The sequence below is a fragment of the Oryza glaberrima genome, chromosome 5 (genome assembly GCF_000147395.1).
Source record: "Oryza glaberrima chromosome 5, OglaRS2, whole genome shotgun sequence".
NCBI classification, from domain to species: domain Eukaryota; kingdom Viridiplantae; phylum Streptophyta; class Magnoliopsida; order Poales; family Poaceae; genus Oryza; species Oryza glaberrima.
In genome coordinates, this window is record NC_068330.1 from 2510211 (window position 1) to 2532951 (window position 22741).

Below are 22741 nucleotides of genomic sequence, written 5' to 3' on the forward strand. Positions count from 1 at the left end.
CTAAGTACTTGTTTTGTTAATTTACTTATACAGATTTGTATAAGCATGCTTATTTGTCAATCAAAATTTATTGTGTAGAAATTTTTTAAGTTGAGATGGTGGAAGATTAAAAAAAAATATTCAAAACCGATGGTCAAAATTGGATGAGCGACTCTAAAAATGGATGAACATAATTCTTGCAGATTAAATCAATGATAATATCCAAAACATTGCCATGTAATGACATATTGATATCGTAAAACAACTTACATAGCACTCTTAATCAAAGTAGTACATACCTATGCCAACTTATTGCACCAAAATACTAAATTATCAAATTCTTATATTGAACTGCACCTGCTTGTAGGTTATTGCACTTAGACGTTACATTCTCAAGTTCTTGTATCAGAGCACACCCACTTGTCAAGTTATTATACTTGGATGTTTCATTCTCAAGCTTTTTATTGCACCCATCTAGTACCGTGAGTATAATTTACTCTTAGTTTAATTAGATTCTATAACAAAGCTCTACTCCTATATCCCGTATGCATCTTTAACACTGTGAGACCATACTCCGTGGCAGTGCCAATTGCCATGTCGAAAAAAGGAGAGAAAAACAAAACACCACAGTGCCAGAATCGTACTCGTGTCACTCGTCGGCAGGATTAAAAAATTGCATTACTGCCACGAGGTAGGGTTTAGCAGCTCTGCGCCAAACAATTTTTCATTTCAGGCAAGTGAACAGTATGAAAACAGTATACAACACAATCACCTTGTCAGATATATCTTCCTAACACTTGGAGTTAACTGGACCATCCATTGGGAAAAACAAGTTCCAGTTTGGCACTCCAGGATCCACACAGATCCACCTGTTGGTTGAAAAGATCACAAGTGAGAGTGAACATTGTTGACAAAACCCTACGGGGATTTGATGTGAAAACTGATGTGATGCCATCACTGTTCAGATGAATCAGTCTTTGGCAATAATATCTGGGAACGGAACTGTACCTCCTTAAAATCACATCAGGAAATTCTTGTTCAGATGGAGTGTCAATGTTCAGATGGGTAGCCAAAACAGTGCTATACAATAATCCCCATCATTTTTTTACTTCATATTGTTCCCTTGAGAAAAAAAATTCATACGCCACAAAGGAAATTGCAGCAAATAACCACAGAAGCTGTGTAAATCAAGCTAAAACCAAACAAGTAGTAACAGGCTTAGATGAATAATTTTCATCCCGCTATCCCAGCATCTCAATAGTTTCTGTATTATCTTCTGCGTTTTGAGAGTATTTCAGCTAATCTCTGTCTTGCAGTGGTGAAACCTGTAGAGTGGCTCCGAGAATGCCTCTTTCCTTTTCTTCTCCCCATTTTCTTGCCTGCTAGACGCTGGCGGCGTATCGCAGGATCTGCCCAACCCCTGCCCCACTCGGAAGATGTAGAAATAGGTTTTGGGTCATTCATTACCAATAGCATAGCAGCATTAAGGTATTCATATAAACCTTCCTCTTCTGATTGCATACTCAAAAAGTTCAGTCCGGCCTCTGTCACCTCAGGATACTGGATTAAAACACGAGGCTGAAAGCGGATCCATTAATCAGTCGGGGGATAAAACGGAAATAATATTGGAAACAAATAAGCAGTTTTTTTTTCTTAGCAACTCATTTTGTCCTGGCTCTATTCAGGATTATCTGTCCTTTTAATAAAGCAATGAGGACTCAATAATGCAGTACCGGTGTGATACACATAGATGATCCACTGATGAATTGAATTTGTTGACCATGTGATACAACCGTTATATCTAGATTGGACTTATCCATTACAAACACATGCAAGTTGGTTTTCTGAAAACTGAATGTAGTTCAGGGTTGATATTTGTGTCCATTTGATGTCAGTAGCAAGCTAGTTTTGGTGATTATCAATAATCCATGATAGTTAACAGGCTACCTTTAGGATTTCAATCTCTGAACTAAAGTAGAAAAATGATGGAAGATGCAATCCCCCAAATAGTCCCTAGAGATGCATGCTATATTTTCTTTTATCAAAGCAAATCATGTAGTTCATGGGTTATCTTTTAAACATGTTAATGGTATATGGATACAATTGATTTTCACTTAATTAATCAAGGAAATTATTTAACATTACATATGTCCAACTCATGCCAGAGAAATATTCACTATCCCTACTTGGATCTCAGTATGCCCATCATTCAACTATCTGAACAATATAAACTGAGGTGTGAGGTACATCACGATCTTCACAACAAAAAGAACTATAAATCTGCAACAAACTACTGAAGTAAATCACTTACAATTTCAGCAGCTTCTTGTATGTATCCCCTGCCTTCTAATATGCGAGCAAGGCCTTCCCACCATACCTTGTCAGTTGTGGCAAATCTAGGAAACTATAAACAATATTTAATCAAGACAACAGATTTGAGGTTTAGCATTGCTACTCAGCAGCTATGGTCGAGCAAAAGATACTTCAAATACTTGTGTTGCTATCAGCCTATCATGCAACCTTTATCAATCTATTTTGCATCCTTAAGGCAAATTCCCTGCTTATTGCTCCCGATTTCATAAATAGGAGATGGGAAATACACGAGAACACAAACCTTTTCCCTTATATAACTGACCACCCCTCTGAAATTCGGAACCTCCCCAAACCTTTGCCTTCCAGATATATAACGGGGTATATTGCTGCAACCCATATCTTCCGTTGCTTGTCCCTGGATTTATTAAGATATGCTTGAGGATGCAACAAAATAAAATGACCAATCAAAGTCACATAACTAAGGTTGTAAAGAAAAAAAAATACTTCAACTTGTAATGGGCATCACATCCATCACAGTTCAGCACAATTTAGGGTAATTTATAATTATAAACTCACGTTTTGAGCTTGGAGCACACTCATAAACATAACTGCGTCTTCCTTGAAATCATGCATTTGAGGAGGGCCATTAATACAGATGTCACACCTGAGGTGACAAGTCAGTTAGACTCATAAAATGCTTGACGAGATAAATTTGAAATAGAGCCGTTAAAAATGCAAGTTCCACAACGACCAATATTTTTTGCAGTAACGTGTGAGCCCACATCCCCTCATGTCAATATTACAGAACATCTTTTAAATATTTGTGATACTACTGTCATACCATTAAGAAATTCGCATCACATGAAACTGGAATGAGCATGTATTATTTCATTAAAGGAGAGGAGACATGGAGAAATTAGAGAAAAGTACATGCGGCATCCATCAGTACCAAATTCCTCCCCGAAGTACTTTACTAATATTTTGGCTCTACAAATTGAAGTGTTCAAAGCATAACTGCAACATAGAAAATATAAATAAACATTAATCAAGTTTAGTTGCCAAACATTTTAGCAAATATACATATTACGACATTACCAGAATTTGAATATATGGTTACGATACATACTGAAAGCAATCACGTAGCATTCTGTATGCTACTTTTGTCTGTTCCTTGCTTCTTTTATTAGGAAGGAGTGTCGGTGCTCTCAAAAGGTTACAATATAGAGCTGCATGTAAAATGTATAGAAATCTCAAAATAAAAACAAGTGACACGTTGAATGGAAAATTAAAGCAAGGCCTAATAATTATTCATAAAAGTAGTGCATTAATACTAACATTAATACAACCTTTGGTTTGTAAGATGACTTTGAATAAGAAGACAACAACAGGAGATTTTTAGCGTGAAAAGGAATAGATGGGTGATAAGATGTCAGCAAAACTCTAAACTAACAGCACGGTCAGCTTCCTAATAAAAATAAGGCATGCGAAGCCTTTTGGATGTAAGTTGTTATTTTCTTATAACTGAAGCTTTTGGATGTAGTAGGAAAATAATTGAAGTTTTTACTTGTAACATTATGCTTGTCTGCAAGTTGTTATTTTCTTATAATATGAAACAATGTGGCTTACTTTTGGATGTAGTAAGAAAATAATTGAAGCTTCCTAATTATAGCAAGTATGAGCTATGGAGTATAACAACTCACTGCAATCCGCCAACTTCCCATCTCTACCAGCACGGCCAGCTTCTTGATAATATGCTTCCAAACTCTGCATCAATCAAGTTCTGACCAGTAAAACTCACGGAAAAGAAGCATAAACATAAATTAATCCAATTTGGGATGTATCTGGATTCTTAGAGAACAAAAGCCATATTGTTTCTGCATGTTGCAGATCAGTAATGCAACCCAACACTAAGCCTTTTGAATATTGTTTCCACCATTCAACAAGAAGAAGGAAAATGTATAATCAACTCCTACAATTTTCATACTGCACACAGTATCTCCTTCAATTGCCATCACTGTTACATTCTAGCTTGGCATCCTACAGGTTCAAGTGTGGAAATCTGTCTGCCATCATCAGAGTCAGAACAAGTCTTTGGCAGCATTAGAGAGGCTTCTATGTATTTTCGTGAATGAAGCACTAAAGGTTAAACCAACCTGTGGGAAACCATAGTGAATAATTCTCCTGACATTTGATTTGTCAATTCCCATGCCAAATGCTATGGTAGCCACCACAACCTATATAAAGAGGATAAGGCCATTAGAGTTGGGATAAAGGCTTGAAGGGTTCACAAAGAGACGGAGATATGAAGAAAATATAGAGAACTTTTACAACCAAGAATTTGAATGGTACACAATGAATTTGTTCTACAACATTCTTCTAAAAAATCAGTCACCATAGCAGTCATCCATCCAAGATTGTATCATATTAACAAATAGAAATGTGGAAAGTTTCCTTGTTGGATTGTTGAAAAACTTTTAAGTGTCTCAAAACTCAAATACACTGGTTAACCTCTAAGCTTGTGTAACCATGGAACAGTACAACACCAGACATCAAGATTTTCAAGATCTCCTAGACAAAAATATGTTACTGTGGAAGTACATCTGACTGCCTCTACAGAGAAGTAGCTTGCTCTAACATTATCACTTTTTCATGCATACTGTTTTCTCAAACTAAATTTGTATACCATCATATGAGCACATGGAAATTGCACCTAGCAGTGGCAAGATATAAGCTAGGAAGTGAAACAAGTAATTATTACCTCCAAGGCATTGCAATGAAACTGTTGATGCACCTGTCTCAAATGTGATTTAGGCATCTGAAAAAAGAGTCAAATAGCTCAAAACAAGTTACAGGACTGTGAATAGCAATTAAGAAATAAATATAATCAAATGTACTGTAAGTTACAAAAAAGCTGATTGCTTCTAGAGAATTAGCATATATCAGGAAATGGGCCCTACCGATCAAGTATCATTTGCCACACAAATCAATCAAAGAAGATTTACCTTCGCATTATATGCTGCAGCTTTGAGACCAGTTTTGCACAAATAGTTTGCTAACTCCACAGTTTGTTTCCTGGTGGGTACGTAAATAATGGTAGGACCTTGATCAGCAATTTCTGAGGAACTGGAACCAGTTTTGTTGCATTGAGAAGAAGATGCAGAGTTCTCAGGCCACGAGCACTCAAGGAACTCTCCGCATGTAACTACAAGAGAAGCATGTCAATCAGATACATACATGAAATTACAAAATGACGAAATTAAAAGCACCGCTACCACATATCCTCCAAAATTTCCAATAGCCATATTAAGCTTACATATGATTTCCATCAAAGGATCTTAAATCCCCAAAAGAATGATAATTTTTTACATAAGCATTGGCCGTGAAACATTTATGTTCGAAAATAATGTAACCAGTATTTCTTTTCAGGATCAAGCAGATAATTTCCACTCAAAAGAAAAAAGTCATATAAAATAGTCCATTACCATCAAAATCATCTACTCCTGGATATACATCCAACTCATTTTCAGCATTTTCATTTATCAAGGGCATGCCGACTTTAGTTTTTCCAAAACTATTATCTTCATGGCTCATGGAATCAACATTTGCATCTTCATCATCTGACATAGCATCATCCGGAGACTCATATGAACTGCTTTCAGAATCAGGGTTGATCTCACGAAGAGCTTTCTGTCCCTTCCCCCTAAAATTCCTTGAATCATTATATGTTACTACAAGTTCTCTGAAGTCCTTTTTGTAAGCTGAGACTGAGGTCCTACTGTGCTTTACCTGCAACCAGAAACATGAGGGAGGGGGAGGGGAGAGGGTAAGAACTAAGAAGCCCAGTTTAATACAGTGGCATAAGATAAACAGTAGGTAGTTCTATAAAACTTCTCAAATTATATCTAACTATGAACTTTTAGTAAGGCAATTCATCAGGCAATAACAAAATAGAGCAGTTTGGAAACTTGTTTGTGTAGCCCCGGACAAGATTATTTCAAATTCACATGATATACTAGTCCAAAATACAGATTCAATTCTAGCAAAGCTAACCATTCATATCTTTGATGTAGTACATCTTTTAAGTGAAATGCACACCCCAGGTGCCCATCTACTTGCAAGGAGGCATCTATTTACAAAATGTAATAAAATATTGGTCATTCAACATAATTACATGTAGCTAAACTGTTAGAAAGGCCAAATAATTTAAACTTTTTACAATTTAATGTAGCATATTATAATGTAATGTTCTCTACTTGCTTTTACACATCCTCTAGAAAGAACATAAAAATGGAAACCAGCAGAACAAATTCAGAAGTTTCAAGTTTGACTTACCCTGAATCTGAGATTAGGCCGGAAAAAAGATGTCAAGACGACCACTGTATCTTCTGACATTTTCAGCGACTTGATAATGTCTGCTCTTACGGGGATGGTAGCAGTAGCAGTCAATGCCATCAAAGGAATATCATGCTCCAAGAACTTCAATTTGCTTGCACTGAAATTTTCTCGAAGCACAGATAATCTCCTGTATGTGGAAAATAAAGTAGAGATTTAAGATGCTGCAAGAAAATATAAGGCATTCTCCTAAAAAGTATGGCAGACACATGTTAGTTTTTTAGTACCAAGAGAAAAACATCTCAGTGAAGGCTTGCACATATAAATTTACTAATTGTGGTAGAAAAAACAACGTAAACAATGACATGCACCTTCAGTAGAGGATATCGAACACAAGAGCAGACCTATAGTCCGGTCGAAAATCATGACCCCATTTAGAAACACAGTGAACCTCATCGATAGCAAAAAGTGCAATCCCTGGCTTTTCTGCAAGTTTCTTCAATGGTTCCATAAGCCTACATGTAAATAAGTTCCCAAAATAAGTGCAGCAATACGTAATTAGGAAATCATCAGTCCAAAAGCAGAGTGATTACCTTAATACTGTCTCAGGGCAAACATAAATAATCTTATACATGCCAGACATTGCTTTGCCCTCAACACGGCTATCAGGTTGCCCTGAACCAAGAAAGCATGCAGATATCCCATGCTTTGCAAGTTTTAGACATTGATCGTGCATTAGACTAATCAATGGTGAAATCACTACCACAACCTTTGCAGTCAGAAGAGCAGGGATCTGAAAACAAAGGGATTTTCCTGGCAACACAGCCACTCAACCATCACATCAAAACTGCTAGTTGCATAACAATGGAGGAAGCCCCCAAATTACTCAAAAAGATAAAGAGCAAAGCATTTATTTAAAGAATACCTGAGCCTGTTGCTGCTAGAACAAGAGAATCCTTGTGAGCAAACCAAGCATCCAAAGCTTCCTTTTGGAATCCTTTCACACAGGAAAATCCAAAGTGTTTCCGCAGAACAGCACTAATTTTGTGTCCGAGGTCAGACTCACTTCTTGAATTAGCAAGCAAAAATTGAGATTCAGGCTTCAATGCAGAACACACATCAGCACTGACTGCCACTGGCGCTCTAGGATCATCGGAAGCCGCTAAACAGGGATATGACGTGCTAGCTTTCTCACCACAAGATCCCCTTCCGCAGCCAGTATTCGATGCAAGATGATCGGTAATGCTCGATTGCTTTAATCTTTTCCTAGGATTAACCAATTTGTTCCCATCATCACTCGGGCGTGCTTCTGCATTAGATGAGACACAACTACGGCTTCGTGTTTCCCTACTCGCCTTTTTCATTTTCCCATTGCCTGAACCACCCAGCATAAACTCCAGCACATCGGCGCGGCGCGTGCCGACTGCACCGATCGCTCGGCTGATCTCGTCGAACTCGAATCCCATGTCGAGCAACTCAGCGATGACACGGTCGGCGGACACATCGCCCACCGCGGCGCCGTCCTCCATCCCCAGAACCAACCAAACCGAGGCTCCCTCACAACGCACTATTCTGCCGTCGAGAACCCGCCGCTAGAGGAGCACCGCCACCAATAGCTAAGCACGATCCCTAGACCAAAACCATTTTGAGGGAATCAAGCACGCCGAAATGGCAGGAACACGCGGCGTCGATCGATTCAGGTCGAACGATTCTTGGGGAATTGGTCAGATCGAACCTGGCGCGGCGAGAAGGAATGGCGAGCCGACGAGGATAGACCGGCCACAATCGGTTGCCCTCCGCCGCCGCCGCCGCCGCCGCTCGCCGCGAGGATTGGGATGGCCCCGGCGGCGAGGGTTTCGTTTTTGGTTTCGAATCGCGCGAGGGAAAAGGAGGAAGAAACCCCGCGATTCAGTCGCTGACATGTGGGCCCACGCTGTCAGTGGCTCAGGGTGCCCTCGAGGGATCTCGCGGATTCATCTGGGCCGTAGGCGCCTGATCGGACGGTGGACGACGTGCCACGTCGTCTCCGCCGTAGACGGCGCCGCCGCCGCCAGAGAAGGGCGGCCGCCGCTCAACTGCGGCGAGGTGGCCGGCCGTTCTCTGCGGCGCCTCCGCTATGTGCTTCGTATCGATCCCAACTCCGGCGTTTCGGAGGTGCAGGGAGAGGCAAAGCCGCCGCCGCTCCCGCTGGTGGCGATCAGCCGGCGGCGGCGGCGGCGGCAGCTCCGGTCCGGCCGGAGGAGCAGACAAGGTAGACACCGCCGTTCTTGGATAGGAAACTCTGGTGCTTCATGGCATTGCTGAAATCCCGGCGGGGATGATGGTGTCATTGAGCATTGGGGACTCTGAACTTTCTGATTCTTCAGAATTGCAAGGTAGATGGTTTTGCATCACATCTAGTTGGAATTTGCAGAGCAGCATCAGATCTCAGCTGCAACCTGAAGATTGAGTGTCATGGTCACAATGTGTATGGTTTGTATGGATCTTCCTGAAAAAAAAAACAGAGAAAAGCTCAGTGTGCCTTGAACATTCAGGCACACTCTTGACGATTGGGTTCTGAACTTCTGATTCTTCAGAACTGCAAAAGTGAGCTTTGAACAGTTCATCACCTCTCAGCTGCACTCTGAAGATTGAGTATCATGGTCATAAAACTCATTGTATGGATCTTCTTGACAGAGAGAAAAATTCAGTTTGTCATCAACATTCAGGCACAATCTGAAGAGCTCTAGGATGCATCCAATCCACTGGAACGAGCCATGCTTCAGCAGGTAAGAAAAAAGAATCTTCACAATGCAAAGAAATGTGTGTGTTTGCGCGCTTGTTTGCATCAGCTATCTTGAGAGAATCATTCACTGACATGGTTTGTGCATAATTGCATATCCGTATAGATAGCAGGAGGATGTGAAGGTGATGAATATGATTCTCTTCCAGGTTTGCATACTGGAGTGGAGTACTAGCATAGAAGACAGGGGAGGGCCTTCCTCTGCTGTCTGTCTTATCATTGCCCTCAATTCCCGAGGCGATAGCAGTTCATAGTACATCCCCTTTTTTCTCATGTAGGTGTGGCAAATTATGGACTTTGCATGTGATGCTGCTGGGTTGCAAGTGCAACCCCCATGCATATACATCTTCTGTGCTTTTCTCGATGAAAAGCATGTAGAAATTCCGTTTGATTACTCCCTTCGGACTGATAATATTAGTCGTTTTGAACAAGGGTGAAGCAACTTTAGAATTTTTAACTATGAATATTTAAAATATTTATCTTAGAAATATGAAAACCATATGTATAGATTAGTCTTAAAAAGTACTTCAACAAAATCATATATTTGTTAATATTTCTATATAAATTATAATAGACAATAGTTGTTAAAGTTACTTTTTGGAGATTGTGTCCTTATCTATAACAACAAGTATTATCAATCCGGAGGGAATACATTTTTAGACAATAGATAAAATGGTCGCTGCATGTAGCTGTGTACTCATAGTTTCCCTCTAATCATATATATTTTAGAATTCCGACCATTAATTTTATATTAGAATAAATTTATGATATTTAAATAGTACTTTTCGAGGTAAATCTACATAAATCATTTCTTTTGTTTTCAAACTAAGCATATTTGAGAAACTATTGATGGTCAGAATTTTAAAAGGTTGATTGAATCTTTTGCTAAGCATCAAATATTTACGACCGGTTGGAGTAAGATGCGTCCTTCAGAACTATTTGAAACACATGAATTGAGAACTGTTTCCTGCGAAAATTCATGCGTTCCAAACAGGGTCGCAAAAAAGAAAATGCGAGTACCTTGAACATTCAAACAAAACCAGGAGAGTGAGAAGATAAAAGGCTAGTTATTGTTGTGAATGCATTTTCTTGGGCATCTGGAGATGTGGGGAATAAATACCTCATCAATACCATTCCCTCCTCCCAAAAAACAAAAAGAGAAAAAGAAAAGAATACAAAAGAAAACCAATAGAATTGTTCCCTTTTGCTCTCTGATGCTATTTAGTCATGTCCCTCCTCAGGGCCAAACATTGCCACTTTGTTCTGCCCCCCCCCCCCCCCCCCTCTCTCTCTCTCTCTCTCTCTCTCTTCTTGGTGACCCCTTTCACTCCCTCAAACACTTGCACCAATACTAGACACCAGCACAACATTATATTCTCTCTTCTCCTCACTTCTGTCATCATCTCTCTCAGACTTCTCTTTCTCTCTCTGTTTCCAGCCATGGCAGCTGCTGAAGAAGGTCCAGAGCCACTCAAGTATCAGGTAAGCAGTTTAGGGTTCTTGCAATCTTGTTGGCAGATATGCAGAGCTACTGGTCATTCTTCTGCTTGTAGGAAGATGCTGATGGTGTTCTTTTTGTCTTTGGTTTGTGCTCTTTTTCCTCCTTTTTTTCTCCTCCAGACTTTGGCTTTGAAGGTTAGCATCCACTGTGAGGGCTGCAAGAAGAAGGTCAAGAAGGTGCTACATAGCATAGAAGGTATAGATGGAGTAAAAACAAAACACAACTTTGAAGAAATCTTTTAGTTATTACCACATCTTATCAGAACATTTTGAAGGACATAAGAGAATGACTTCATACAACTGCATTTTTTTTGTTGATCGTCAAAAAAATGTTCTCTATTTTAGAGTTGTAGCAACAAAAAAAAAATCATGAAAGTTTCCTCTCTCTCTCTCTCTCTTTTTTTTGAAGTGAGGAAATCACAGAACTGAAGTGAGAAAATTACACCTTCAAAACTTTCATTTATGCTCCTTGATAAGCATATATAGCTCCTGATGTTCCTATTATAGAGAAGTGTTTCAGTTCTTACAATTATTTTTGCATGTTTACTTTTACCCATGGACAGTACTCCTATTAAATTTCAAACAGTTCGGTTACTATCAAGCTAATGATACATGTACGGAAGAAGAATCTCATCAAGGATATCATTTTATTTGCAATCCTGCAGACCTGCACTGTTTATCTTCAGAAAATTAATTTCTTTTATGTTCATCCCCTGTTTCCTATTACAACCATACTCTGAAACTCACCACAAAACTCTGCTCCCTGTCTCAAATTTAGCTACAACATAATGGTCATACAATGCTTACATTATCTGAATCGAAATGTTAGCACAATGCTTTTTGAGCAAATTTATATAAAAAAAACCAGTGAAATTTATACTGATTTGAAACAAATATGTACTGATTTGGTTGCACTTGTACATTTGATCGTCAACATTTTCAGGGGTGTACAAGACGGACATAGACGTGCAGCATCAGAAGGTGGTGGTCATCGGCAATGTCTCCGTCGACACGCTCGTCAAGAAGCTCGTCAAGACGGGTAAGCACGCCGAGCCATGGCCGGAGCCCGCTCCGCCGCCGCCGGCGGCAGCAGCGGCGGCCAACTCTCCCGGCGGTGGCGGCGGCGGCAAGAAGAAGAAAAAGAATAAGAACAAGAACAAGAATCCTGCGAACGGCCAGCCCGGCGAGCCGGCGCCGCCTGCTGCGACGGCGGAGGTGGCCGCCGGCGGCGGCGGTGGAGGTGGCTCTGTCCCTCCGGAGAATGACGACCATGGGGGCTCGTGTGATGAGGCGTCCGATGACGAGGGCAACAAGCAGGGCGGTGGTGGTGGATCCCCGAAGACGATGGTGGCCGGAGACGGGCAAGGCGGCGGCGCCGGTGCGGTGGCGCCGCCGTTCGCCATGACGCCGCACGGTAAGCAGCCCGTTGCACCTCCCGGCAATGGCAATGGCGGTGGAGGAGGAGGCGGCGGCGGTGGCAAGAAGAAAGGAAAGAAAGGCGGTGGCGGTGGCGGTGGCGGCAATGGCAACGGCAACGGCAATGCCGCCGCCGCCGCCGCCAATGCCACCGGAGACGGCGCCGGTGCAGTAGTGGAGGCAAGCCCGCAGGACGCGCCGACGAAACCGTCCCCCGGCAACGCGGGTCCTCTCGCCGTCGTCGACGGCGGCGTCTTCTACCCGCCGGCGACGCCGATGAGCTACCCGGCGTCCTACTACGGCGGCGGCGGCGGCGGGCACATGCCGCCGTACGTCATGAGCTACAGCACGGCGCACCCGCTCCGGAGCAGCGCCTACTACTACCCGATGGCCGGCGGTTTCGGCGGCGGCGGCGGTGGCGGCTACCTCTACTCGACGGCGGCGGCGGCGCCGCCGCCGGCGTCGTCGTACTACATGTTCAGCGAGGAGAACGCCAACGCATGCAGCGTCATGTGAGAGGGGGATCGATTAGTTGATTAATTAGTTAATTAATTACTGAGTTAATTAATGGAGTGCTTAATTGTGTTAATTAAGCAGCATTTGCTACAAATATTCTCACATTGTAGCCATCCATCCAGGGACTTATATTTATAAGCTGGAGCCTTTTTTGTATTGGACAAAAAAAAATTAATTTGGATGTCCTGATGTATATATTGTAGTGATAATGTAGCTGAAAATAATTGAGTGGTCATAGTAAGTGGAACTAAGAGTGTCAACCTTCATTGCACCATCAAATTTCGATATAATTAAGAAACCATGCTTAATTGATCACTTTGCTTTATGTTTCAGAAACCTTGTTTTGCCAAGGAAAGGAAATGTATAAACTCCAAATGAGAAAAAAAAACTCTTCATTTGCAAAGAAAATGTAGTAAGGCCTTGTTTGTTTCAGCTTAAAATTATTGTAAACTAGATTATTAAATCAGATTACTCTAAGCTAGATTATAATAAGTTGAAATAGAATAAGTTGCGAGCTATTTGTTTCTCTGGATTATTGGAGGCATCTAAGGGTAGTGGGTCTTTAGCCACCCAATAATCTGAAAAAAGCTCCTCTAGAGAAGATTATTAGATTATAGTAATCTAGCTTATAGATTATAATAATCTATCATAATAATCTATTTGTTTGTTTCAGCTTACTTCTAATAATTCAGATTATAATAATCCTAAGCTGAATCAAACAGGGCCTAAGAGATTTTACCATTGAATGGATATGCAATTTATGCTGTTTCAATTATTGGCAACTTGTAAGAATAACTGCCTTAAATTGAATGGAAAAAAAGGTATATTCTATTTTCTAGAATATATTTTGATAGATACAACAAGAATGTCAACTGCTGCCGTCTGCTCTACTGAGAGCAGCCCCAAGAAATAATATTACATTATATTCCTCTAAAATAGAATGTCATTGCAATCAGAGGACACAAGAATTTTGATGTAAATATGTGTGCCATGTCTCAACTTGAGGGCAACTCAAAGAGGGGTATTTGACCTAACCTTGAGCACAAGCCTAAATGATCTCAATTTGAACTATATTTTGGGGCTCAATATTTCAGTCAAACTGCAAAATTCTTTTCATGTTGCAATATTTCAGTAAAGTTGGAGAACATGAAAAGAATAATAAACCATCATAATTTGTGAAGCACTATTGATATGGTGGTGGTGGAGTCATGATGTATGACTCCACTCACCAGGTTTCAAATCTAGATACTCATGAATATTATCCATACGTAAATAAGTTTTCAAAATGAATTTAGTAAAATGAGGGGTATGCTTGCACGTCTACCGTGCAATAAAAAAAATCATCAACTTAGATTTTAATTATATTAGCATAAAAGTGGTGGCTTGGAAAGGAACTTTTGCAACCACTAATGGACTTCGAGCAGCTAATCAAAATCACCATTTTAATTTGGACAGAGAAACCAATACAAACCTTTCAAAGATATGCATGGATTACTTTGAGAGGAGAAAAATAAACAACATTTGTACGGGCTCAATCTACGTGATTAGAACGGACACTATAAATAAACCTTAAAAGAATGGATTGATTGGAGATGCAAATTAAACAATGTGAGAGGAACGCTAATGCAGAATCAACAGGTAGGACCTAACTCCAACTTCACTTGTTTAATCAAAATCAAAGCCCATAAGATCTTCATGGAACTAAGCTGGGGAAGAAAGCTGAATTATTGATATACCACAGCTCGAGATAGCGGCCCTCCGTCCCTGTTTGGAATGCGAGAATTTTTTGTGTACTATTCTTTTATATAAAAAAATACATCGTATTATAGCTAGGGTCTAAATATGGTTAAAGCAAATTATATGTTGTTTTTCTATTTAATTTCTGTGAAAGGGGTAACTCCATTCCAAAATATTAGTACTTATAGGTTGTTTAGTGCTCCCTCCGTTTTACGATGTAAGACTTTTTAGCATTACCCACATTCATATAGATGTGTGTCTAGATTCATTAATATCTATATGAATGTAGACAATGCGATCCATTAATATCTATATGAATGTAGACAATGGTATAAATCATGTGAGTCTAGATTCATTAACATCTATATAAATATGGACAATGCTAGAAAGTTTTACATTCTGAAACGGAGGGAGTAGAAATTAAATTGTTTAGTATAGATTAAGGTTGAAAAGAAAATACTTTAGTACTCAATAAATAAGGATGTGTGAAGGTGAGAATAATTGTGGGTAAAATAAGAGCAACTTTGAGTGGGAGGTAATTGATTTATAAGTAATACTACGAATATTACTAGAAATTCTTATATTCTGGAACAAGATTTAAATGCTAGAAGTTTCTACATTTTGAAACGGTGGGAGTAGTTTTCATGTTTAGCAAACATACCAGCATAATAAATGCCTCTCTTTTTTTCAGAGAAAAATTAAATTTCAATGGGCTCTACTTTGAGTCCAGCTAGCTTTAACTGCACAACCCAACGTTGAGAAAGTTGGTAAGATTCCTTTAGAAGAGAAAGCAACAAGGAGAAGATTTGTCCACATCAGTTACCAATGTTCTTCCACAAGAGCAACACCAGTAACAAACAACAGAGGAAGATCACAATATAATGCCATGGTGGTACACTGGAGATCTCAAATTTTTATACCAAAGAATGGAACACTTCTCCATGAGAGGGTACACTCTCTTTGTCCTTTGTTTCTTGCTTTCCTTTGAAAGGATTCTTAACTTTAATTGTTCTCTAACCACCTACTAAATATTGTATGCTTGAACTTGACTAGCCATTTGACCAAACACAAGACAAGTAGAGGAACATGGCATTATAACAATTAGCAAAGCTCATTGCCCCAAAAAGGAGGAAATAAAATGATTAGTTGGCCAGTGATTCCATGTAAATATGATTGCATTTCCTAATATTCTTTGGAAAAATAAACGGAGAGAGCAAACCTTACTGTTACAAATCAACATCGGGATTCATATCCGCAAAAAGGAACACAAGACATAAACCTTTCCCTGCAGAAACATACCTCAACATAGGGATTTATATCTGCAAAAAGGAACACTAGGTATAAACCTTCCATGCACAAACATACCACAAGACATAGGGATTTATTTTTTAAAAAAGGGAACACAATGCAAAAACATTGGGTATGCATCAGTGCCATGGGTTTTGGACCAAGAGAAAAGCTTGATCATGTTAATCTATCCTTTGCAACTTATTTTTTTTAAAAAAATATCACGATAAATAAATTATTTTGTAGAATTTATATATTCCAAATAGGTAAAAAAAAATACCTAGATTTGATCAAACCGTCAAGAATGTGCGGAGTAAGCATAACTCAACTAGTTAGTTTTTTAGTGGTGTAACCAATCCACCCAGGTTCAAGTTCAGACTTGACACGGGTGCTCGTATTTACGGCTAATTATTCTTTCAGTGGTAGGTGACGTATCCGTCAGCAGCGAGGCACCCGTAGTGACTTCGTCAATCTCAAGATATATTGGTCCAATTTTTCGGAGATGCTCATAGGAATAGGATGTATATGTGTGCGTTTGTACCATGCATGTTTATAATTAAATGTCGGCATTGTAGCCAGGGCACGGCACACCGAAATGCTTCCCTGCAAAAGTAGAGAATCCCCTGATTGATACAATGTATGTAACATGACACCATGACAAGCATAACTGTGCTCAAACAATGCACTGCAGGGAAAGCCATGCACAGAGCAATATTATCTGATGAGGAAACAAACTTATGCCGTCTCCTTGGATCACTCACTGATCAGAACAAGGCATGATTTGATGTCACTTATCTCCCCTCTTTTGCTCCCCCTTTTCTCTTTGCTTCTCTAGTAACTTTTTTTCAGTGAGGTTATGGATGGAGCAGCTATAGCCTGAGATTGCAAAGACTTATCTGAATAATCCTGCAGCTAGCAATTTGCTTTCAATCATATGTCATGCACATTGCCACAAATGCTCTCACCGTGCATTCTTTCATGCAATGCATTGGGTGTTTTACATGGCCAGATACATGGATGTACCTTGTTTTTGTTCCTGGCCAATTTTTTTGATGCCTAGTTGACCTCAGCCTCTTTGATGTCAATACAAGCAAAGGGAACCTTTATTTCTTTCTTTCCCTCTCAAACTTATCTCCATAGGCTGATTCTGATAGGAGAGACCCTTTTCATGCCTCCTCTTCTCTTTTATCTGAAAACTGCGGCATCTCAAGGTTCAATTATCGACATATTCTCAAGTTAAACAAAAATACAAAAGGGAGAAAAAAAAGGAGTATATGTGTGGGTGATATATTAGGTATTGCGCTGTCCTCTAAAAAAATATGCAAATTTATTCATGAGCGAGCTAGATCATCTTCAGTTCTTCAGCGATATTCCTCTGCAGAAATTTTAGCTCAATATTCGGGTAATAAGGAAATGAAATAATTATTAACCCCTTTCATGATCTCCACTTTAAAGAAATACTACCCCCATCACTTTATTTTGAGTGTGGAACGTCTAACAAGGTAGTAATAATCATTGATGGACCCTAGGGTTTGAAATTTCGTTTTGAAATTTCTGAAATTTCGTCTCCCACCGGCAAGCTCATATCTCACCCAAAATTTTCCCTTTTTTTTGCAAATTTGGTCAAATTTTATTCAAATTCATTCAAAATCAGTCAAAATTTCAAATAATTTCAGCCAAAAAATCCAAAATTTCGGCCCCCCTCAGAAAATAAAGAAATTTCAAAATTGAAAACCTGATGGACCCTCCTCCGGTTTTCCCTGAAGTAGTTGATTATCATAATGAAAAAGAAGTGTACCTAATCTGATCTTCATACAGGTCCAAATCTTGTGTTAGATCTCCATGTGATCCCTCTAGCACTATCTAGAAAGTGAAAAAAAACTAAAAGGCATATGGTGAAGATATATACATTGGGTGGCTTGATTCTCCATGCTATTATTCCCCCCTAACACTGGTGATGCCGAAAAATCGATCCCTCCCTAGGCAGTCTCACTGAATTTTGGTACATTTTTGTAGCATCTTCTCTCCCTCTACCCATCAACCACATAGAAGAATGAGAGAGAATCACATCCCCCTCTCTCTATTTCTCTCTCTAGAATGATCAATTGGATTGGTACATTCCAAAATATCCATTGTATCATTGCCTCTTCAGCAATGGAGATTGCAGAGGGATAGCTCCATCCATGGACCACTGTGATATGCCAAGAAGATACACTATTGCTAGCCATCTGATGTGACAACATGATGAAAAAGAGTTGAGAACTTGAGATCTACACAATTGGGATATAGCTTCCACTCACCTTTTTTAAGATAAAAAAGCATTGGCTAGCAATAAGTAGCATGACTTCTTTTACGATCTTGGGAGGTACAAGATATAAAGGTATATTTTAGTGTTAATCAGAAGTTATTTTTCTGTACCTCATCCCAAACAGCGATATAACTCTACTTCTTGATATCAATCAACATCGATACATATCGTATCACAATATAATGAACTGTGGTAATGATGCTCTGAAATGTTGGATCAAATTGGTTAGGTGCTGGTCGACGTAGGGGAACCGAATAATTCTTTCTGAATTGTGCTTGTGTCATCTTGCAACAAAGTGATAAAAAATATACCAAAATATAGATGGATTAACTATACATAGGAATTAGGTTTCTTTGGTTGTGTACATCCACTTTAGATATAGAAGGGCTTCTATTCTACAGGTTAAGTTAAGAGTTAGTGTTCTCATGTATCCTTTTTTTTAAAAAAAAAAGTTTCAAGGGAAGGGAATTTTAGGTTCTTAACAGGTTGCAGACCCACCATTGATTAATTATATCATCACACATGCATCCAACATAAGTCTTATTTTTCAGATAATGGATTAAAAACCTGACCTCAAAAGGATGTACATAAGAGCCTAGAACTATGTAAAAGAAATCCAGCTGCTAGTGCAAGATTAAGCATATAACCGGGATCAGTGGGTTGCAGGCCGGTTTAAGCCGGCAGTGGCCGGTTGCTCGAGACAAGAAATCCATGGTCATCAACAATGGCCTAGTGTTCAGTTGCTTTTGTTCACTGCTCAATGCTAGTGCTCAGTAGGGAAATGTCTGACCAAAACTTGAAAAAGTTGATACCAATTAAACACTCTGTCCATTATTTGTAGCTGTCAGCTGTGGCAGCGCAACTACCTTTTTTTTTTTTAAGAAAATGGATTAAAATCCGGCCTCTACATCCACAATGGATGTACATAGCCCGGCAGTGCAACTACCTAGTTGACATTGATAAGAATGATCTAATGAGTTATGAGTTTAATAAAACCTCTTTAGTAGAAAGATGTATATTCCTTGTTCATCACTTATTCCCAAACCTCGTATGGGGCTACTCGTTTTCATCTACAATCTCAGATAAAATCCTTTTCATTCCGCTTAGCCTTATCGGGTATTTTAGTGATAGGCTCTATAGAAATTGGACGATCCTATTTGGTCAAATATCTAAAGAAAAAAATTCCAATTTTTCCTTAATTAAGGTACGAAGGCTTCTTATCCACAAGAAAAGAATAACTTTATTCTTTCATACACTCTCTCTAGTTATTTTAGATTTGTACTAAGTCAAACTTATCTAAGTTCAACTAACTCTGTAGGAAAAAGTATTCCCTCTAATTTTAATGTTTGGTGTCACTGACTTTGGGACTTATTGATTTCTTTTATCATTAAAGACACTTTAAGCATGACATATATATTTGCTTGCATAGAATTTCTAATAAATTGGATGACCAAAAGTCAACGGCATCAAATATTTTAAACCAAAGGGCTACAATATATCCAACACAATATATATATATATATATATATATTATATATATATATATACTATAAAAATATATTCAAAAGCTTATTTAATGTTGTAAATGTCACTACATTTTTCTACAAACTTGATCAAACCTATTTTTTTTAACTTAGAACAAATCCAAAATAACTTATATATAGAACTTAGGGATTACTCACCGAGTTATTAAGGACCGGGTATAATAAAAAAGATTCACAAATTTGGTGAAAAGAAAACAAAAGGCTCACAAACTTATATTCAATGGAACTCAACCCTCCAAATTTTATCAAAGGTCTTTGAAAAAATATTCTCCAATTTGAAAGCATGAAAAAACAAACTAAATTCCAGAATCTTGACTACGAATCTAAACATAGATTATGCCTAAATACATTGTCAGAAGTAAAGCTTTTACATCAGCTGTAAACCAAAACTATCGGAAAAGCGGTCCGGCCCATAAATTCATCCACCTATTCGGCTATTCCTCCACAAATCCCATCCAGCCCAAGGCCCAAAACCTTTCCGTCCCCCACCCAAGTGGGACCCATACGGCCCAAGGCTTACACCCTTCCCGTCCCCACCCAAGTAGGGCCCATCAGGCCCAAGTCCCAAACGCTCCCCCACCCCATTCCCCAAGTAGGGCCCGTCCGGCCCAAGGCCCAAAACGCTCCCCGTCCCCACCCAAGTGGGGCCCATGAGCCCAGTCACCTAACCCACATCCGCCGCTTCCCCTCCAATCCACCCACCTCGCCGCCCGTCGCCGTCGCCTCGTCGCCGCCACTCACCTCTCACCAACAATCGCGACGACGAAAAGAAAAATAAAAAAAAGAATCTCGTCTCACCCCCAATGGCGCAGATCATCGACGGGAAGGCGGTCGCCGCCGACATCCGCCGCGAGGTCGCCGCCGACGTCGCCGCCCTCTCCTCCGCCCACAACCTCGTAAGTCACCCACTCACTCACTCACTCGCCGGCTGCGGCGGCGGATAGGTTGGAGATGATGAGAGCTTGAGTGTTTCTTGGCAGGTGCCCGGGCTGGCGGTGGTGATCGTGGGGAGCAGGAAGGACTCGCAGACGTACGTGCAGATGAAGCGCAAGGCGTGCGCCGAGGTCGGCATCCGCTCCGTCGACGTCGACCTCGCCGAGGACATCTCCGAGGCGGCGCTCGTCGCCGAGGTCCACCGCCTCAACGCCGACCCAGCCGTCCATGGTATATCTAATCCATCCTTTCTTACTACAAGAACAATAATCCCCATTCATTCTAGTGTAATTAGTACTACCTGGTTAGTGGGATAGATGTGGAGATGATTTTAGATTAGGCTTAGGTGGAATCTAAGGTAATCATAGTGATGCTGTAATGATTTGGGGTACCTTGGCATGAGCTCTACGGTGGAGTTGACTTGATCTTGTCTTCGAATCGGAACATCGGTAGTCAGGGTGATATGTGTTTGGGGGTTATTGAAGGATTTAAGGTATGTGTTTATATTCACTATTTGGATCTGAAACTGAAAAGGCTATTTAAGGATATCTCCAATCTCTACAATGTGGGGTTGGTACTTAATCGTGAGATTCACACTGCAATTCCAGTCCTCTGTTGCTTGACATCTGGACTGAAAAATTTGTGTGATCTTTTTGAAGTCTGCTCTTGAATGGATATCGGGATACAGGCATTTGAAGTTGAAAGATTACATAAGATATGTTGCCTAGTTGATTACAGGAGCTTGTCCTTTTGATCTATATCTGCTAAACTTGTAATTATCTCCTTATGCTATTCGAACAAAGTAGTTCCTATTTTTCTTGCTCATGCTTAAGGACTGACTTTATCTGTTTCATATGCAAGATGGATGTTGTAGTAAAAAAATTGGGGCTTAGAAGTGGCTTAGATATAATCTATTAGCTTGTCTACAAAAAGTGTGATTTATATTTTCCTAACCACGTGGATGTCAGGTAAACACAATTAACTCTAGATTTAATGTCCATTTAATAATGTACAAGCTAGAGTTAGTCTGAAACAGCACTGTAACTTCAGATTTTGCCTCTGCCTAATGTTGAGGTATTGATTGGAGGTATATGACTACATCTATATGGATCTGAATTCTGATGCAATCACAAGTATTTGACAATGAACTTGTGCTGTCATAACAGGCATACTTGTCCAGCTTCCATTGCCAAAGCATATTAATGAGGAAAAGATATTGAACGAGATCAGCTTAGAGAAAGATGTTGATGGGTTCCATCCTCTGAATATTGGCAAGCTTGCAATGAAAGGCAGAGACCCACTGTTCCTACCATGCACGCCGAAGGTATGGAAACACTACAACAGAATGCTAGAATATGACTGCTGCTGCAGTTTTCGTTTGCAGTTTTGATGTTTTGATTTTCATTGAAGGGATGCATGGAGCTCCTAACACGGAGCGGAGTTACCATCAATGGGAAGCGAGCGGTCGTGGTTGGCCGCAGCAACATTGTCGGGCTACCTGTATCCCTGCTTCTTCTGAAGGCGGATGCGACCGTATCCATTGTTCACTCCCGGACCCCAAACCCTGAAAGTATTGTCCGTGAAGCAGACATTGTCATTGCAGCGGCTGGCCAGGCTATGATGGTACATTGTTCTACCACCAAATTATGACATGGTTCATCACAATCCACTGCCCAGTTCTAACTGCAGATTTCTTGGTTGCCAGATCAAAGGAGACTGGATCAAACCAGGCGCTGCTGTCATCGACGTTGGGACGAACTCCATCAGTGACCCAACCAGGAAATCGGGGTACAGACTCGTCGGCGATGTGGATTTCGCAGAGGTGAGCAAGGTTGCTGGTCACCTGACTCCAGTCCCAGGTGGCGTTGGCCCCATGACGGTGGCGATGTTGCTGAAGAACACGGTGGATGGAGCGAAACGTGGTATAGTTCAGTAAAGTTTCCATCTTGTATGCTGTAACTGCAAGGATGATGTTGTAATTGAGTGCATTTCTGGACAAATTCGTTCTCATTTTTGTTGTGTGACGGTTATTTCGAGAATAATAAGAATAAGTTTGTCTGTCATCAATCAGTAGGTAGTAGCTGATGTTTGTCT

At 40.1% G+C, this 22741-nt stretch overlaps 3 protein-coding genes across 5 annotated transcripts; 2 read left to right on the top strand and 1 right to left on the bottom strand.

The window, feature by feature from the left end:
• Positions 1–507: 507 nt before the first annotated feature.
• On the bottom strand, positions 508–8494 carry LOC127774437 (ATP-dependent DNA helicase Q-like SIM). 3 transcript variants are annotated; one of them, XM_052300681.1, is made up of 16 exons: positions 8360–8489; positions 7550–8253; positions 7218–7437; positions 7029–7139; positions 6625–6814; positions 5775–6078; positions 5295–5494; positions 5051–5107; positions 4446–4526; positions 3993–4056; positions 3419–3518; positions 3223–3306; positions 2869–2956; positions 2594–2707; positions 2291–2383; positions 574–1557 (listed from the first exon to the last, which is right to left on the bottom strand). In XM_052300681.1, exons 2-16 carry the CDS (start codon positions 8151–8153, stop codon positions 1249–1251), a joined length of 2619 nt encoding a protein of 872 aa, XP_052156641.1. In that variant the 5' UTR covers positions 8154–8253; positions 8360–8489; the 3' UTR covers positions 574–1248. The 3 variants fall into 3 exon arrangements, 2 of the variants coding, with proteins under 2 accessions (XP_052156642.1, XP_052156641.1); XR_008017736.1 differs by having other exon boundaries at positions 580–848; positions 988–1557; positions 7550–8494; XM_052300682.1 differs by lacking the exon at positions 3223–3306 and having other exon boundaries at positions 508–1557; positions 7550–8494.
• A 2194-nt stretch (positions 8495–10688) lies between these two features.
• LOC127773214 (glycine-rich cell wall structural protein 1.0-like) lies at positions 10689–13128 on the top strand. Its single transcript, XM_052299241.1, has 3 exons — positions 10689–10888; positions 11027–11102; positions 11850–13128. Exons 1-3 carry the CDS (start codon positions 10847–10849, stop codon positions 12836–12838), a joined length of 1107 nt encoding a protein of 368 aa, XP_052155201.1. The 5' UTR covers positions 10689–10846; the 3' UTR covers positions 12839–13128.
• A 7282-nt stretch (positions 13129–20410) lies between these two features.
• On the top strand, positions 20411–22710 carry LOC127773216 (bifunctional protein FolD 2). Its single transcript, XM_052299242.1, has 5 exons — positions 20411–20610; positions 20695–20878; positions 21814–21971; positions 22058–22270; positions 22353–22710. The coding sequence occupies exons 1-5, from the start codon at positions 20518–20520 to the stop codon at positions 22581–22583; spliced, it is 879 nt and encodes a 292-aa protein (XP_052155202.1). The 5' UTR covers positions 20411–20517; the 3' UTR covers positions 22584–22710.
• The last annotated feature ends 31 nt before the right edge of the window (positions 22711–22741 follow it).